Source organism: Vanessa cardui, chromosome 10 (assembly GCF_905220365.1).
Source record: "Vanessa cardui chromosome 10, ilVanCard2.1, whole genome shotgun sequence".
Taxonomy (NCBI): domain Eukaryota; kingdom Metazoa; phylum Arthropoda; class Insecta; order Lepidoptera; family Nymphalidae; genus Vanessa; species Vanessa cardui.
Genome location: NC_061132.1, coordinates 8,535,839 through 8,555,158, shown reverse-complemented (window position 1 = coordinate 8,555,158; position 19,320 = coordinate 8,535,839). Strand labels below are relative to the sequence as shown.

General features: G+C 31.9%; 3 protein-coding genes across 5 annotated transcripts in view; 1 reads left to right on the top strand and 2 right to left on the bottom strand.

Annotated features, from left to right (window-relative positions):
- Positions 1-2,134, bottom strand: part of LOC124532738 (jmjC domain-containing histone demethylation protein 1) — a 35,625-nt gene extending 33,491 nt beyond the window's left edge. For both annotated transcript variants that reach the window (XM_047107787.1, XM_047107788.1), the window contains exons 1-2: positions 1,954-2,134; positions 467-693 (exon numbers count right to left, since the gene is read on the bottom strand). In XM_047107787.1, coding sequence (XP_046963743.1) covers positions 467-693; positions 1,954-2,001 — 275 coding nt within the window. In that variant the 5' untranslated portion in view covers positions 2,002-2,134. The remainder of the gene's footprint in view (positions 1-466; positions 694-1,953) is intronic.
- A 3,945-nt stretch (positions 2,135-6,079) lies between these two features.
- The window catches only part of LOC124532892 (methyl-CpG-binding domain protein 4-like), a 48,389-nt gene continuing 35,148 nt past the window's right edge, over positions 6,080-19,320 (bottom strand). The window contains exons 1-2 of one of the 2 annotated variants that reach the window (XM_047108009.1): positions 8,092-8,221; positions 6,080-8,010 (exon numbers count right to left, since the gene is read on the bottom strand). In XM_047108009.1, the coding sequence (XP_046963965.1) occupies positions 7,286-7,999 (714 nt within the window). In that variant the 5' untranslated portion in view covers positions 8,000-8,010; positions 8,092-8,221 and the 3' untranslated portion in view covers positions 6,080-7,285. Of the gene's footprint in view, positions 8,011-8,091; positions 8,222-19,320 lie in introns of those variants that run through there. The other variant, XM_047108008.1, reaches the window with a different exon arrangement.
- LOC124532891 overlaps positions 15,599-19,320 on the top strand; it is a 75,233-nt gene continuing 71,511 nt past the window's right edge. The window contains exon 1 of the mRNA XM_047108005.1: positions 15,599-15,872. The gene's annotated coding sequence lies outside the window, so the exon portion shown is untranslated. The remainder of the gene's footprint in view (positions 15,873-19,320) is intronic.

Genomic DNA, 19,320 nt, shown 5'->3' with positions numbered 1-19,320 from the left:
TACTGGTTATATGTTGAAGAATTTTTAATTGTTTTTTTAAATATATTGATAAATAAATAAGATATTGACAATTCACCAGCAATTATTACTTACAACAAAACATAATAAAAAAAACGTAAATTGTGTATATATATTCTATATAAAATTTTAATAGCAATTGGTAGTAAAATAATTGTTCATTTTTAATTTGAATGGTACTGTAGAGACAAAATTTAATATAGAAACTTTTAGTTGCTTGAGGGAAACAAAAGTTAATCAGCTGTCTACCATATTTCAGGGAATAAAATTATGTTGTTATCTTCACAATATATTATTACTATGATAATCTATTTTATAGCTAAGACCACATAGATTTTAGTGCAAAAAGTCTTTCCACATTTATAAATATTTATATAATTAAAAACACCTGAAAACAAGAGTAAATAATTTTAATTATGATATTGAATAAAAATGTCTGATTATTTACCTTAACCCCAGTCCAATTTTCTCTTTAAACAGCAATGGAGTAGTAAAACCATTTTTTTGAAGGTAAGACACTGTCAGGTCCGTGCCATGCATCTCAACAACGGCACCAGTGTGTTCAAACCGCGGACTCTCCAGCTTGTCAGCCAGAGAAAATCCTCGACCACCCTCTGCTTCATCGTCACCGAGAGCCCATTCATCTGAATACAGTTTCCGCTGCTTACGTTCACGCTGTGAAAAATATTATAATTTAATATATAAAATAACATGCTTATACAATATATCAAAACAACTAATAGCATTTCAGAGCAACACACTCGTCTAATTGGTTTTTTATATATTTATCAACTTCCAAATAAAAACAAACAATACTTAATGTACAGTATAATTTATGTAACCTTACATCTACTAATTTGCTTTTCCCAGTAATTATTATTTTATATTATATTTGAATTTGAATACAGAAAAACATTTGAATGAAATTCTCATGGATTTTTTTATTCAGGTAAAACTTTAAAAAGTAATTAATTTTAATGTAATTTAAAAAACTTCATATACTCATCTTTATATTATAAGTGTTCAATAAATTTAAAAAATCCTTTTCAAGCGATTGAAAGTAATCTTAAAATTAGTTGGGTAAGTGTTACAGTGCAAGAAAAATTTCTTTTTTGTGTTGTCAAAATGACTCTACATAGTAATATACATAAATAAAAAATTCTCTGTTCATAAAGTAGGTTACTTTAAAAGCCATTTCAAGGCTAATGAATATTAACGTAAATATGTAATAAGCTAAATAAAGCTGTAAAGTATTCGATCGCCTAACAATAAAACTTTTCAGTTGTCGTACTCTAGTTTACAATTATTAAACAAAGAAGTCAGTCATATGGAGAATGTGTAGCCGTAGAATATTTTCATTGTAAGCAAATAAAACAATGTTTTGGACATTCGCCTCGTCGTCGGCCTTTAATTGTTCGACACAAGATTATTTAAGTAATAAACTAGATTACGTGCCGACTCGACGTGTGGTCGTAGTTCGTACCGCGCACGCCCCTGGCCGCCTGTCCTCCGCCAGCCCGCGGGAGGGTTACGCCTTCGTCCCTACCAGATGCCCACTAGGTATGCTCCGATAACGACGTCGTTGCCGTGCGCAATTTACTTGTCGTTCATTGTCAACACCGCTACATCGCAATACTGCGATCACCAAAACTATTATAGATTTTGACACCTTCTCGCATGCGCGAATGAATACGGCCGCCGCGTTTTAAACTTGCTCGCGGCGTGATCGCACAAAAAATCAAGTCCGATGACCCTCATTTATTATCACCATTTACGAAATATTTGTAAAAATACTTTTTCTAACACACTCCCATAACTTACATAAATCGATACACGATGCAGCGATGCACCATTTCATGTTTACGTGATCCCAGATAAAGCCACCATGGCGTCACCCGGGTCTAAATACGTAAAATTCTAACAATAAACACTCACCAGTTGCCTTGGAACTTGTTTTTTGTTATTCGGCAGTGTTTCCGACATGTTTCTGTTAGTCAGAAACACTGCACCACAAGATTTGCACTATTTTACGTAAATATTTTACACGGAGCACGAGAAAAAGTAACGCAATCCACCATTTGCAACAGTCGACACTGCTGCCAACAATGCGATCAGCAATCACTCTGGCAATGTACTGAAGGTTGGTATTACGTGAATTGCCCTATTGGTTTATTTATGAAACACCAGAGCGGGAATTTTCAAAAGATCGCAAACGAAATATTTTCTTTATAGTAGAACTCTGTGTTTAATAAAATGTGACTACAAAATCGATAATTCCGTCTTAAATATCTTTAAATTTTATAATCGCTTTAATATAAATATATGTTGTTGAGAGATATTATAACAGATGTTTTGTAAATAAAAATCATTATTTACCTTAATATAACAATGTATAAATCTTGCAAATAATACACTCTTTAATTGTGCACCGTTAAAAAATTAAATTTTTAATATTATATAAGTTTTAAATAGTATTTTAGTTTTTAATATTATTTAAGAGTGTATTACTTTTTATTTAATTCAACAGTGCTGTAAATGCCCGTAGTGGTGTATCACACTGCACTGGTCCGTGTACTTTTATTACATAAGGGTTTTGTGTGAATACGGCGATGGTGTTTCAAATAAATAAATAAATAACGATTTTATACCAAACTGTTTTTAATATATTTAATCATCGTAAATAGGTGTCGAACACAAAGTATTATGAATATACATATTTATTAAATTTATAATTTTTTTTTGTTATAACAACTTAGCATATTATGCATAAAAGGTTTTTAGCATCATAGCTTATAAAAGTATTATTTTTATTTCACGAACAATTTATATCAATAAAATTATCTGGTCATATTTAACTCTCCTTTGTGTTTAAAGTTAAAGTTGAAAATGTAAGTATTATGAGAATATTCTTATTTATATTTAACATATATTATTCTTAATCAAGTTATTATAAAGCAAATATCAGGTAAAATATAAATTTATCCTGTTTAATAAATAACTTTTTAGTAAATGATATTAAGATTCTAAATAGCTTAGATTTATATTACGAAATCGGTTCATACACTTTCTAGGTACTAATCAAATTACAAATTTTATAATACTAGTAATGTGGCATTATAATTCCCTAATTTTGACATAGTAAAAATAAATAAAAAAAAATATTTTCTAAGTTGACAGATAAAATTAACCAATTACAATAGATATCTACTGAAATGTATTCATGCTCGATTAAAAAAGAGAAAGTGAATTTGGTACAAGTAGCTTTCCAGTTATTTTTTGTAATGTGACTTAAGCCTATCTTTGACAAGGCGTCTTTTCGATTGTAGCGACATCTTGATGTAACTTTGACTAACTCTGAACAATGTCCATTGTTTTTGCTAAGGCCATGTTATTAGAGTAAAAATACTAAATAAAAGTTTAAAAAAAAAAGAAAATGCAAACGAAATAAGCTTTGTTCCCTAGATAAATATGTAATTAGTCTTTTATTTCAATAAAGTGAGTATCCTACGTCAGTTATATTTTGCATTGGCTTTACATAGATTGCCGAGTCGATTCTGAAGTGAACTAATACTTTTAATTGGGTAAATTTGCTTACCAGTCCTTGAACTTGGTTTGTTTAACCAAAAATAGCTTTCGTTGATTCTCAGGTCGAATTTAATTGCGTCTTCAGGAACACATTAGCCATCGAAATATTTATGAGATCTTATTACTGATAAAACTTTACACCGACATACTTCAATCATCGTTAAGATTATTCGTTTTAATTGCTTTACACAAAAACAGCATGTGATTGTATTTATAGTTTATACAGACACCACCATTGGCGAAAATGATTTTTATATTATTCTCCCTTATAACCGTGCAGATTCGTATAACATCTTAAGCAGTACACTATAGATTTCAATCCCCTCAGATTATATTAACAAAGGCATATGGAATACGTGCAATATTATAGTGAAGCAACAAAAGCGAATACAAAATCAAAAACAAATGTAAATTACCAGTATTGTGTGTAGTAATTAAAACATTAATAATTAAAGACATACTTTAGAAATATTAACAAAAAAACGCATTACACACTATCGCGAAATTTCAATCGCATTTCATATTTGCTTTTGTGGCGTTACTATAATATTCCGCGCCCTCCATGTGTCTTCTGTCTGTTTTAATAATATGGGTCAAGAACTTAAATTTTAAAATTCTAATTTAAAGTAACCATGGTCCACATTTTAGTATGCCTAAATTTTTTTTAATTTATTTTAGTATTCCAAAAAACCGATGACCGGTAAACCATAATTTTTAAAATTTAAATAAAATAACGATAATATAACCATCATCATAATGAAACGTACATGGAACGTTCAAATTTATAAGTTCATAATGTTATTCCTTCCTTTAATTTTTTTCTACTACATGTGAATTAAAAAAAATAATATTTATTTATACTTATTTAAAATTTATTAGTAAATTTTACATTTATGAGAAGTATTAAATAAGTATAAATATATTTTATACTTAATAGCTGTCGGTTAATGTGAAGTCAGATCCCGATTTTCTATATGCTTAGAGTCGGGATCGGGAAGTCGCTAAGAGCATGGTTTCCCTATCCTTATCATAGCTTAAATCACTAGAGCTATAGGCACTCCATTATTCTCGTTTAATATTAGTAATATCTGGTTTAGTATTTTATTCATTCATAATTAAAAATATAATATTTCTACTAAATATAATACTTAACTGCTTATATCCTCTTTAATTTCACTTCCAAAGTTCCGATAGTAGATTCATTGTCGTTTACTCGCAAACCCATAAAGAATATCATAGACTATTCAAGCTCTCGACCAATGATATCGAGTCAATTTACTGTCAAATGTTGTTTATTTGGGGTTTTCCTCGTGTGGAACAGACTATACATATGTACTCCGAACCCTTTTACTATGTTAAATTCCTTCATATTTTAAGGTTTTATTTTAGTTATTCTCTCTTATCTGTTGTAACTTGAAATAAAATTTTACAAGTCGTCAATCAATTAATGATATTATACGTTTAAACACATTTTCAAAATCATTTAATAAATATATTTATTATAAAAAATAAAAGAATAGAAAATTTTAATTTAAGAAATTTAATTTCTCCATTTAAATGGAAATGTATTTTTATGTGGCAATATTACATAAACACAAGTAATGTCCGACGACGTCTGACATAGTATCAATGTGTGAGTGTATGACTTTTTCCCATCATAAGTGCTCAATTGGCAGAATATTATGCGCTCAACTTGCGTAGTTACAGATCAGAAAAAGAAAAAAAAGCACAATTGTCATTAGTAGACCCAAAACACAATTAAACTCATTCTAAGAATTATTAAATGCCCTTTTTTACATATTATAAATAAATGTAGAAATAATACTTTATTACTTCATTTTGTTTATTTTGTCGCATAATAGTGCAACATTATAGAGCCACTTGAGGAGATATGCACTTCCTCCATACCCACTCATAGTTATTAATTTAGTTGGTACTATATAGATATCTACTAACTGCTTCATATAGATTCGTCCGAGGGAATGTATCTTGGATCTCTTTCTAGTATTACTACAAAATATATGAAAATATTTAAACGTTTGAAATTCAAATATTCATGCAATGCAATGGTGTGACCATTGCATTGCATAAATATTTGAAGTCAATGAATATTTACTTGTATATAATAAAAAAATATAAACACATCTACTTATTAACTTTATATACCTGGCGACATATTATTTGGAAATTAATTTTGTGGATGTGTGCAAGAACATATCGTTCAGGTGAAAATATCTTTTTAAATTTCATCATACCACAATACGAAATAAATATAACATAAAGATAGTGTAATGAAAACATTAATAAAATAATATCAGATAAAAATGAAACTACAAAAACTATTTTTTATTTATGTTCAAATTTTAATGTATTTGTTAAAAGCTAACTTATAAAATATAAATATGTATGGTTGCGTATATATATTTTAATTGTACACACAGCGTTATAATATATTTTATAAAATATTCAAATCGTTACTCCTGAATGCTTAATATTTCAAAATAAACCAAATACTTCAAATCAATGTTAAATGAGTCTAAAAATACTTTGAAACTTTTATTTGAATTTTAAAATAGCTTGTTTACGTCGAATAATGAAATAATAGCAGTATTTTGTAAGGCGTCACTGAGAAACTTCATAACAAGCAATTCTTAGTTATTTTATCAATCGCAAATCTTAATTTTTTTATTCGTATCAGTAATAATATTACATGATAATTTTTTTATCTATTTATCTTTAATCTAGCTTGAATTTTTAGAATTAATGGTATTTGTAATTATATTTAAAATAAGAAATTTCGAACATGCTTTGTTCTTCGTCAATCTAAATGTGATGAAAAATGAGGCGAAGGGTTGTTAAAAAAGGAATATAACATACCAATTTAAAAAATAATCTTTTATCTATCACGTATAAAATTTAATAATTTAAATATTTGTTTTGATACTTTACCGACTTAATTGTAAGTATTTCACACAATAACAAGAAATAATTTTAGATTAATTACATAGATATATATATAATAATCACGAAATAATCTTACTTTTATTTTCATTTTGTTATGCAGAAACTATGAACAATTAATTTTAAATGACATGCACAAGATTAACTATAAATAATAATCACTAGCAATCATAATAACTACTATTTTGTAAATTGTTACCCTTTTCCATATTTGCAAGGGTAATCAAAACCACAGTAAATTAAAGTAGACTACATATAACACAATTTACGTTGATTAAAATGTAACATTTTTAAAATTATAAATTTAAAATAAAGTAAAACTGATTATTATGAGAATAAAATGTTATAACTTGGTTTTAAATAAAAAAAAATCTTTTGCTAAACCCTTAATTAATTATTAATAACAATCACGCTAGGTTGTATTCCCCACTTATTATTATTAGCTGTAAACGAGTTTAATGAATAGCATTATACAGAAAAGAAGCAATATTCATTTTTAATAATAGATACGCAATATAAAATTAGAAAATAAATTAAATAGAATTTAATAATGACTATTTGTTGACCGTAATTGAAAATTAATTAAAAAATCTTTCAAGGAATTTGTACAAATTGGCCCTCTTTCCATATATACCTAATAATATTATTTGTAGACAGACACAATATTTGAGATAATGTTTCATATGTAAAATCAGTTTAGGGGCATGTTATTAGCACTATACTAAACACAATTTCGCAAAGTAATTCTATAATAGTTCAAAACCGGATCATCGATTACGTGTTCGCTATCCGTCACGCTATTGTCTTCCATAAACTCGGTGTGTCTTCTCAGCCAATCCATATACAACCTTAAGTATCTATCCTCAGGGTCCACATCCGTATGACCCAAACAAAATATCCTATAAGCATCTTCACCGTACTTTCCGATCCCACAAAGATCGCTCGCTCGACGCCATTTAGCAGAGACAAACTGATAACTCAATTTCCAAATGATGCGACCTCTTTTCTTTAGTCCGAGATTTTCGAAAAATTTCTCGAACGTCTCTGGCGGGTCGTTTAATACGTGATATGGAGTAGGATACTCTTCGTAGAATTTCTTCATATACGGCCTGGCAGTTTTACCCGAAGTTTTCGTCAAAAAAATTGTTGCTACTAATAAAGCCCAGGGGTTTGATGAGAAATCTTCCTCGATGACGTAGTGCGGCGACTGGGGCAACGGACGTGGCGTTAGGTTATAAAACGGTTGAATATTTAGGGATACAGGCTCTTCTATCGTCAGTTGTGATAAACTCAAGTCTGAAATGGAGTCGGTTGAAGTCTGACTGATGTCTTGAGATGTTTCTGCAAACGATGACAGTGATAATCTATCTGGGCTGCTTGTGGTGTTCAAATCACTATCGAAGAAAGAACTGATGCATCCGGAATCTTGAGACATTTTCTGTGTACCTAAAAAAGGTAGTTTTTAAAATTAGCTTTTTCATCATTAGATATACATTTTTTAGTATTCAATACGCGAAACTTGTGTACCTTTAATGATATAACATTTCACACATGTGAATTAGAGAACCAAATATGTTATCTAAATTTGGAATTTGATAAATAATCCCAAACAACTACAATTTTTTTTGAACATCAATTTCGTGCAAAACAATTGAATGGGTTTTTACGTAATGGATTTTTTCGATTCAAAAACAAGGAAACATAGTGTATACAACCTTTTTTTATCACAGCAATAAAACATTTTTTTCATTTAAGGCTTTGTTGTCACAATATATTTGGAAAATAATTTACATCTTCTGCTTAATTTGTGAGTATAATTCATCTCGTGCGGTGAAGGATAATATCGTGAGGAAGCCTGCATGTGTCTAATTTCATTGGAATTCTGCCACATGTGCATTCCACCAACCCGCATTGGAACAGCGTGGAGGAATATGTTCCAAGCCCTCTCCTTAATGGAAGAGGAGGCCATTAGGCCAGCAGTGGGAAATTTACAGGCTGTTACTTTTTTTTTTACATCTTCTTCAGCAATCGTTCGAATTCGATTTTTTTGTATGTATTCAAATTATAAAATTCATTAGATGATAAAGGCTGCTTAAAGATTGTTTAGTTATTTTAATTATGTGTGAATTATTAATGCTACTACATATTATTGACAAATAATATGATTCACTTTTAAATTTGGATCAGTAAATAGCTTTTTACTTATAGTCTATTCCAACTTGTTTTTGTTTGTAGTATGTGTTCATATGTGAGCAGTGTTGTTTATTTGGCTTTTGTCAATTTTGACGTAGAATTGACAGGATATCAATGGTCTAGCTTGAATATTCCATTATATTCACTATGGATTTACGAAAAATTGCCGTTTTTAACGATGACAAAACTGTTATCGGAACTTTAAAAGTAAAATAAAAGCAGGTATAAGTAATTTAGAGGCATTTTTTAGTATAGTTACAGACGACTTAGATAAGAACTGTTGTTAAAATTTAGTTTCTACTACAGTAGTAGACAGAGCCATATATACTTGGTGGTAGGGCTTTTCGCAAGTCCGTCTGGGTAGGTACCACTCACTCATCAGTTATTCTACCGCCAAACAACAGTGCTCAGTATTGTTGTGTTCTGGTTGAAGGGTGAGTGATCCAGTGTAACTACAGGCACAAGGGACATAACAACTTAGTTCCCAAGGTTGGTGGCGCATTGACGATGTAAGCATTAGTTAATATTTCTTACAGCGTCATTGTCTAGGGGTGATGGTGACGTCGGCGGAGATCGGGCGGATCAGGGCTCTAGCCCAGCAAGCCCTGATCGCCTGATGGCAGGAGGATCTGGGGTCTCCCACGGCGGGCCTAGCGACAGTGGAGGCGATCCGTCCCCACTTGAGTCGCTGGGTCGAGAGGAAGCACGGCACACTGTCGTACAGAATGACGCAGGTACTTACCGGACACGGATGCTTCGGTAAGTACCTGCACGGGATAGCGCGGCGGGAGGAGTCACCCTCCTGCCACGAGTGTGGTGCGCCAGTGGACACGGCGTACCACACCCTGTACGAGTGTGCTGCGTGGGGGCCCCAGAGGCACTCTTGCGGCGACTATGGGCGGAGACCTCTCGCTACCGAGCGTTATCAACACCATGCTCGGTAGCGAGGTGTGCTGGTTATTATTATATATTACTTTGGGGTAACGCTGCAGATATTGAATCTGTCTTTATTTTACAAAAGAGAGCAATTCGGTTTATTTATAATCTTGGAGCTAGAGACTCTCTTCGGGATGTTTTTAACAGAGTAGGAATACTTACTGTTGCGTCGCAATGTATTAACAACAATATCATGTATATTCACAGTAACATTGATCACTTTGATAAAATCAGTGATAATCATTGTATATGCACTAGAAGTAAGGATAAACTTATAACGCCAAGTTTCCGACTCCGCAAAGTCAGTAAATCCTTCTTGGGGCAAGGTATCCGTTTCTATAATAAAAATCCGCAGAAATTTTTAACTTTGCCGTTTAGTAAATTCAAATCGTTTGTAAAAAATACATTGGTAGAAAAAGCATATTATTCGATACAAGATTTTGTAGATGATAAAAAAGCGTGGAGTTAATACCTGTTGACTTCCAAGCAGGATACATTAATTGAAATAATTGTATTTAATTAACATGACGTTGTATTTTTTAAATGTTAAAAAAGAGTAATTACTGAGTTTCTTGCCGGTTCTTCTCGGTAGAATCTAATTTCCGAACCGGTGGTAGCTTCACTTAATTGTAAAATGACGATTCAAAAGTGCTTATAAAAGCCTACTTGAATAAAGTTTATTTTGATTTTGATTTTTAGCGATGCGCTCCTTCTGCAAAAGTGTCATGTCGCAGAAGGAAGCAGCGGAGCGGGAGCGGGAAAAAATGCCGCCGCTGACTCGCTCCGCAGAAGACCACCGGGGAGAAGGAACGCTACGCGCATCTTCTCCCTCCGCCTCAATAGGCGCCGTAGGGACCAGGGGGGGTCCCAGTACCCTGGGAATCCCCCCTAGCTGTTGAAGGCCCGTATAGTCGGGCCGACCGTCAGGGCGTCACGGTAGCATGCGTAAGCGATCCCGTAGCGTCCGCCGAAAGACGGAGAGGGTACCGCTGGTTTTTTAGTGGGTAAACCCGGTTTGCTTGGGCGCACTGGGCGTTCCGGGCTCCGGGGAGTCCCACACACCCCCCCACTTTCCATCACGTGGGGGAAGCGTGTAAAGCGTTTTTCCAGCGTAATAAAAAAAAAGGGGGTGATGGTGACCTCTTACCATCAGGTGGCATGGTATACGGTATATACCATATAAATATATATATATATAGTATATGGTATATACCATAAAAAAATCTTATTTGGTATTTTAATCGTATTATGTAAGTGGAAGTTAAATCAATAAAGGATATATCCTATAATACTTTCCAGTCCATAATTAAGTACATATATGGATATAGTCGGCATCTATGAAATATAATATACCAACTTCTGTCGTTTGTTTAGTGCGTACATTTAACTCTGCCGCTCGGATTTTGCAGTAACTGCATTATCTAATGTTTAAGCATCACTGTAGCAAATGAGTGAATAACGTGTAATATTTTTAGACTTTCTCAAAGGTTTTGTTTGTTTTTGTTTTCATTTTATGAAATTTGATTTGATATTATTGGCAAGATTAGATATATAAAATAATGGGTCGCCTGCGAAACTATGCGTTTATTCAAAAGATTTTTTAAGTTTTTCAAATCCTATGACGGGTTTTATTTTGATTTAATTTTATTGTAAGCTGACACCTACTATAATCGACTTTGTTTTGGGGAAAAACTTAAATAATTTAATTATATAAAAATAATAATAAATAAGTCCAGCTTTTTATATATTTATGATATATTTTAAAATAAAACTGTTACGCAAATAATTTATCCATTATTTATGTATGTTTGCTGGCGATTAATTAAGTTAAATATTGGCTATTAATAATGATCTTACATCATCTTATACTTTATAAAATTTACATATTCGTGTCATCAATATAGCCCCACCCTTTATCTATTATAGGATAGATCACGAGAGGTTGTTATTGTAATATTATTACAAACTACTAGTTGCCCGCGGCTTCGCTTGCCTTTTAGGGTGTTGGTTGTCATGTGTTAGGCAAAAAAGTAGCCTATGTACTGTCATTCAGTTCATGTTTACTTCATACTAAATTTAATGAAATTCAGTTCTGCGGTTTGATAGTGAAAGATAAAATCTAATACAACAACATTCCCTAGAATCTTTGAGTATAAACTTTCAGGATCTCCAAATTTAACGTACCTACACAATTCGTGTTATCATTAACTATCTTACCGTTATAATTCAAACAGCGTTCGCTTAGAGAGCGACCGGACAATATTCACTTTGATTTTGTTATCTGTTACCTAGATATTTAAACTGGCAACCCGGCCCGTCTTCGCGCGGGTGCAATACTGATACTAAATATATTACATAGTTTGTTTATTTACGACATCATGTATTATATATAAAAATCTTCTTCACGAATCACTCTATCTATTAAATAAAACCGCATAAAAATCCGTTGCGTAATTTTAAAGATCTATGCATACATAGGAATAGCAGCGGTAAGCGACTATGTTTTATACTGTGAAATTATGAAGCGAAATACCATTCAGATTAATCACGATATCTCAGAAACTATAACATACAAACTTGGAATTTGGCAGGGTCCCTTATAAGGCATTCGTTAAGAATTTTTTTGCAAGGATTTTACGAAACTCCACCTCTAAGGGGTAAAATGGGGCTTGGAAGTTAGTTTCATACTAGCGATTAAAGCCTGGTTCAGCTTGTCTATCTATGAGTTTAAGTTTTTTTATGGATTTCAGTTCTTGGTTAAACCCAAACAAATTAAAGTTAACTGTATAATATAAGTATGACACGTAAGGCATAATAAATCTCGGATCTGGGGTAAGTAAACATGTGTTTTTAATTTTATAATTAAGATTCTTATCTCAAGTTGGCTCATATAGTATAACGGAGTTATCAGCTAATGTTCTATCTTATCTATATATAATATGTCAACTAGTATGTGTCGTTGCTACATCTATTTCACTATATTAAAATGTATAATTATGTGTGGTTATGTACCTGATAATCATAATATTATGAGCCAAAATAATCACAGGAATATAACATCTTGGTTCTAAGGTTTTAAGGCATTAGCGATATAGGGTTGCTATAATGTTTATTATTTGTTACAGCGCGTTTAAAGAGGAGATGATCGGATAGCCGATTTGGCTGTTTGCTTTAGTAGGGCTTTGTGCAAGCCCGTCTGGGTAGGTACCACCCACTCATCAATTATTCTACCTCCAAATGACAGTACTCAGTATTGTTGCGTTCCGGTTTGAAGGGTGAGCCAGTGTAACTATAAGCACAAGGGACATAACATCTTAGTTCCCAAGGTTGATGAACATTGACGATGCACGGAATAGTTAATATTTCTTACAGCGTCATTTTCTATGGGTGATGGTGACCACTTACCATCAGGTGGCCCATATGCTCGTCCGCCAACCTATACCTTAAAAAAACTATTTTGAAGGAATATTACTATAAAACTGACTATTTATTACGCTTAACTATTCAAACGATCATTATGAAATTTAGATTAAACGTTTTCAGAGGAACAAGAAAGGATATACAGGAATGAAAACCGCGGATGGAAATTAATTTTATTAATAAAACTTTAATACATATAATACATTTTATTTATTTTTACTGTGCATGATCATTGAGATTTCTTATGTCCACTTCTTTTTTATTTGTGTTATTATTTTTTCCTATTTACTACTAGAATAAATCTCTTTAAGGTGAGGCCCTGCCTTTTCACCTTCATTTCCTCCTTTTCATGTTAGTTTATTTACTATATTATAATATATCCGAAATACTTGGTTCATACAGATTAAAGTTTTTGTGTCGAAACATTCTCAGTAACAGTCCATAGTCTGGAAGTTGGAAGTAACGCTTCCGTGCCTCGGAAAGAACGTAATCCTTGGTCCTGGGTCTGAATTCCATTCAATTGGGCCGAATTTTCCCCATCCTATTATGAATATAGAGAGAACATGTGTATTCCAATTAAAATCATTTGTAAAAAATACATAGGTAAATTAGGCATATTATCTGTACATATAATAAAATTGGAGTGTCTGTTTGTAAATTTAAAATAGCCCTTTTTTACTCAATGCTTATGTATTTATACACGGTACATAAACCAAAATAACATTTTTTACAATTTTTGTCGGTCTGTCTGTCTGTTTGTTCCGGCTAATCTCTGGAATGGCTGGACCGATTTTGACGGTACATTCACTGGCAGATAACTGCTATAATAGGGAGTAACTTAGGCTACGATAATATTTTTTTTTGTTATATTCAAAGGCGTACAAGGTCGCGGACACAGCTAGTGCAATATAAGATTATACAGATGATAAAAAAGCTTATACATATATAAGAGTTTATACTTGTTTCTAACAGGATATATTACATACATATATATGTAATTGTATTTAACTAACATGACTTTGCATTTTTAATTCTTGAAAAAGTTATCTTTTTCTAATGAGTTTCTTGCCGGTTTGTCTCGGTAGAATCTACAATCCGAAAAGGTGGTAGCTTCACTGAATATAGTTTGTAAAATGATGATTCAAAAGTGCTACAAAGATTTTTTGAAAGCCTACTTGAAAAAAATATATTTTGATTTTGTGCTGACAACATCATACTCATTAAGTTTTTTATGTTTAATTAAGTATCAGATATATAAAATAGCTCAATAGAAACAAGTTAATTCTATTTGCATATTATTATTAACCCATTTTTATATCGTATTATTATCTTCTTAATCATACTCGTGTCATTAAAATACTATTAAAGTATAATAAAATTGGGTTATTTTGATATTCTGAAGAAACGTAACGCTAATAATAAACCAATTATCGTGTTCCTTGAAACGGTAGAGATCGGAGTGTTGGTAGCACCTACTCGTCGGATATTCTGAGAGCAATTATGCTATGTGATGTTACTTACTAGAAGTGAGGCCTCATGATCTTAGAATACTAATAATATCCGAATAAAAATCCTTTAAATGATAAACAAGTTAACAATCAGATCATATCTCTAAGATTATAAAAGATAGTTACGATTTTTGATATTTGGGTATGTCGTTGTAATAATGTATGGGCTAGTGGATATAGTCCAAACAAAATAAATTCGAAATAAAAGGAACAACGGAACTGACACTTTTGGTTCAATGTTTAATTCATATCAAGCATTGAGAAAATATATTTTTGTACCTTTTGTGCTTAGAGTGAAAAAAATAGAAGGAATTTACTGCATTGAATTCCAAGCAATTTTAAAGATGTTTTTAATGATTAAGAAAGTTACCTGTACGAATTAACAATTTATTTACCCATATTTAAAATCGATTACTTTCCCCCGGCTTTGCCGAAAGCGAGTTAATAAAACATTAATTTCTTATCTAAAATTCCTTGAATATGTTTTTCTTAAGGTGTCTTCTTGTTATAGTATATTATCATGATTCAAAGGCCAAAGTTCACACCATATAATATTACACACACATGAATAACAATACATCATAATTTGAAATTACGTTTACCTACGTGTACATGTATACTTAATTTTATAACCAATTATACGTAATAAGGTACTTCACAATCATACCGTTATTGAAATAATTTTTAATACGAATATTTCAAAATCGTATTCAAATACGAATCAGTATCAATAAAAAAGTAATGCAGAAGTAATATCTGATAGTTATGGATAATACGTTAAAATGCGCGACGAGAACGAAAAGGAAAAACGACTGACTGTATCGCTTGACAAATTTAAAAATCGAATATTATTTAAAAAAAAAAAAAAAGAAAACGCAACATATCAAATGTGTTTTAAAGATAACATCTCCGGCATGTCGCACTGCCTTTGACTGAGCGTCTTAACTTGCTAGTTAAGTTTATTACGGTGAGTTGCTCAGCGGAAGCAACACGCGTATATCGCCCGCACGCCGTGTCGTAAAACCTAAATAATCACGTTCAACAGCGTATCCGATCGAAACGAAATTGTTTACAAAAAGGTAATCGTGTGTCGTGTTCGTTTGGAAACAGCTATTGTTTGATCTCATTGCAGTTGTTGTTAGCGAAAATTGTGATACTGAAAGGTCAATGTTTTACTGCTAATTGAACTTGAGAATGGATACGATGGATCTAAGTTATACGAACTGAGTATGATCGGTCCAGATAAAATGGGTAAGAAAATCATATTACATTATGTGCATTATTTATTTAAAAGTTTTTGAAAACGTATAAGTTATCATTGTGTTCATTAAATATTTTTTTTCGAAACATTCATTTAATTGTGCATATTACACATTTTATAAAACATAGCAGCGAATAATCATTGGTAATTTTTATATCCTGTTTATTTGTATCGACAAAAACAACTATCACATAATTAACTTCATTACAACTTAACACTAAAATTGTTCCTTTAAAAAAAATAACTTTTATATTATACTAAAATCTTAAAAAAAATCAAATTAGAATCTGAAACGATAAACTTATTGGTAGCGCTAGTTATGTATAAAATTATAATGTATGTCTGCGAACACGGATTAGCAAAAAACTGCTATAAATAATACCGATTGTATCTAAAATTTGTGGTATTTACTTTATATATTATGTAGGATCTCATAAATGTGGCTGCACCTTTATTCTACTGAACTGCAATTCTTTGAACTTCTAAGTAGATGTTGAACTTCTTTAGAAGGTGTAGAGTCGTTGATCTTTCTCAAAGAACCAGTATCTAAGTACGAAGATGACCACTTACCACCAAGTGGCATGTTTGCGTCTTTCTAAAAAGCGGTCTCTCTTAAAACAGCTTGTTACAGTTGACTAGTTGTGGTATTAAAGATACTTGAATACACATATATATAAATATGTCTTCATTGTACGAGAGTTATTTAATTATTATTTATGAGGCTTTTGTTTACAAATATTATGACAACCCTATCGTATCCTACTAAAAAAAAACGTATTTAAGTTTCTGAAAACAAAGTTATAAACCACCGAAGTCTCTTCCGTTTCGAGATGATAGAATGGTTTGAAACATATCTTTCATGTTTAATTACAGTTTATTCGTACTTGGAATATAAAGTTTCATTACGAATCTTTGGGTCAATGAAAAAAAAACAATACTAACGACTTAACTGTCAAACGAAGTGAAACAAGTGCTTGTAAATTGATTAAGAACTTAATTAAAAAAAAAGTTTTTTTTTTAAATTTCGAATAGATTGGGGATCATACAAACACAGCTGATGTTAAGTTGTCGCCCTCATAGATATTAACTCTGTAAGTCAATCTTGGGCACTAACATGTTATGAACCTTGTCTGTAGTTACACCGGCTCACACTTGACAAGGCACAACAAAACTATTTTATTTGTCTGTACAATATAAGTGATGAAAGAACTTTGTTTAAGCCAGTTTAAATACCTATTTAGACTACCTGGGTTCCTACCCGCTTAGACTGGCTTAAGCTTAGAGCTTTGTAGCTCTATCATAAAGTAAAACAAGATTGAACTAAATTTACTTTAAACCAATGAAATTGATCAAATCAGTTATGGCGTGTCAAAAGTGTTTTAATAATTGCGGGGAAAGCGTGTGGGAAATTCACACCAAAATCACAAAAAATCAGCCATATCAATCAAACATTATGCATTTCTCCGATGTAATAATTGAACTAAAGACGTTTCATGATATACAGCACCGCGTTGTTCCATAATCTAAATAAAAATAAATAGCTGCGGTTTAAATTTATATGAGGGAAAACAAGTATTAAAAGCCTGAATGTCTTGGAGGATAGAAGGGCGATATTGACCGAAGGCAGTAGGATCAAAACCGGATAAGCGCTATTGAGTTTAGAATCCATCTCCGGGAATAAGTTGCAACCTTCTCTATGAGAGAAAACGCTTATAATATCAATTCATCATCTTTTAGGTTTTTTAGCAATATATACATATGTTTCCGAATAAAATACTCAAAACCCCATTCATAGTATGTAGTATGCAAAATCTCACGCGAACAAATCAAATCATTCATCACATCAAATCACGTTAATAAAAAACAAAACTAGTAAGATTAATTTCGATGAATTAATATTGTTCCATAAAAACCTATAATCGTATCATCCTCTCCAATTAGGCGTGCTTGTATTCTTGAGTGGGGATGAATACAAGTGTAGGCTCAGGATCAAAACCATTGAGATGTCGACGAGTGAACAATAAAATTAAAACAATTACAAAAAAAATTATCCTTGGTTTTGTACAAGCCCGGGTTGGTCACCCATTAACCATATTTTCTACTACCAAGCAATAATACTTGGTATTGTTGTGTTTCGTTTTGAAGGGTGAGAAAGCCAGTGTAACTAGAAACGCAAGGCAATATAATTTAGTTCCCAATTGTGGCGCATTGGTGATGTAAGGACTGGATAACATTTCTGACACTACCATTGTCTTCAGCCACTTATCATTATATAGCCTATTTGTCCGTCCGCCTACATATAGAGTATCATAATGCGAATATGCAATTGTTTGTAATGCTTTAACATCCTAATTAGTATACGATCATCATAAAATTGTCACTTAGTATCATAACTCAACGTCGAAAATGACATAATTCGGACACAATCAGCAACCAGCTCCTCCTTCCTCAAAAATTACAATAATATGGGACTTATACCGTATTTGCATTTGCTTATCCAAGAGCGTTGCTCCTTTGATAGAAATATATACATTAGTAGTGCATACTCGAACAATCGCAAATAAATATAAAAAAAACACACCATACAATAAGTATAACATTCAAAGCAATTAAAGAAAAAATCGAGTACTACGAATACTTTAAGTCGATGATGAAATAATAGCGTTGGTGGTCGCTAAGAGACATACATATATTTAGCAAGAGCAATGAGTTTGGTGGAAGGGCGGAGAGATCGAGCATTACATTCGTAAGATTGCCTATGACCCGCGGTTATATCCGCCTTAATTAATACAATATGGAATAATAAAAAATATCAAAACCAAACAATATTAAATAGGCTAATAAGTTTTTAGTGATTATTTATTTATTGCCTTGATTTGATATTGTGAATAAGGCCTTGAGCATGGATGTGGATGGATATACAGGTAGAGGACGACCAAGGAAACGATGGATAGATTGTGTGAAAGACGATAAGGTTAGAAAAAATGTTACTTGTGAGATGACGTCTGACAGAGAAGCATGGAAGGAGAAGACACGCTGCGCCGACCCCAAATAAAATTGGGATAAGTGCAGTAGGATGATGCCTCGTTTTGATATTGTAGAAAAGTTACATAGAGATATGTATGTAACTTTGTTTTTATAACTTGTAATGATCTCGACTGATATTAATGAAATAAAAAAGTTAACAGTACCTTGAAAAGCCTTTCAATCGTATTATTTACATTCGTCAAACAATCTGAACATACTGAGGAAACCTCAATCAAAATAACAGTAACATGAAAATATAGATATTAACAAAAAAAAAGATTTTAAAATTACAGACATACAAATAAATTTTATTTATTTGTATATCTAAGAAATGTGAAAGTTTCTTTGATTGACATAACATCACTCAGGCGAATGGAGAGATTTGAATATGCATACTTAGATAGTGATCGA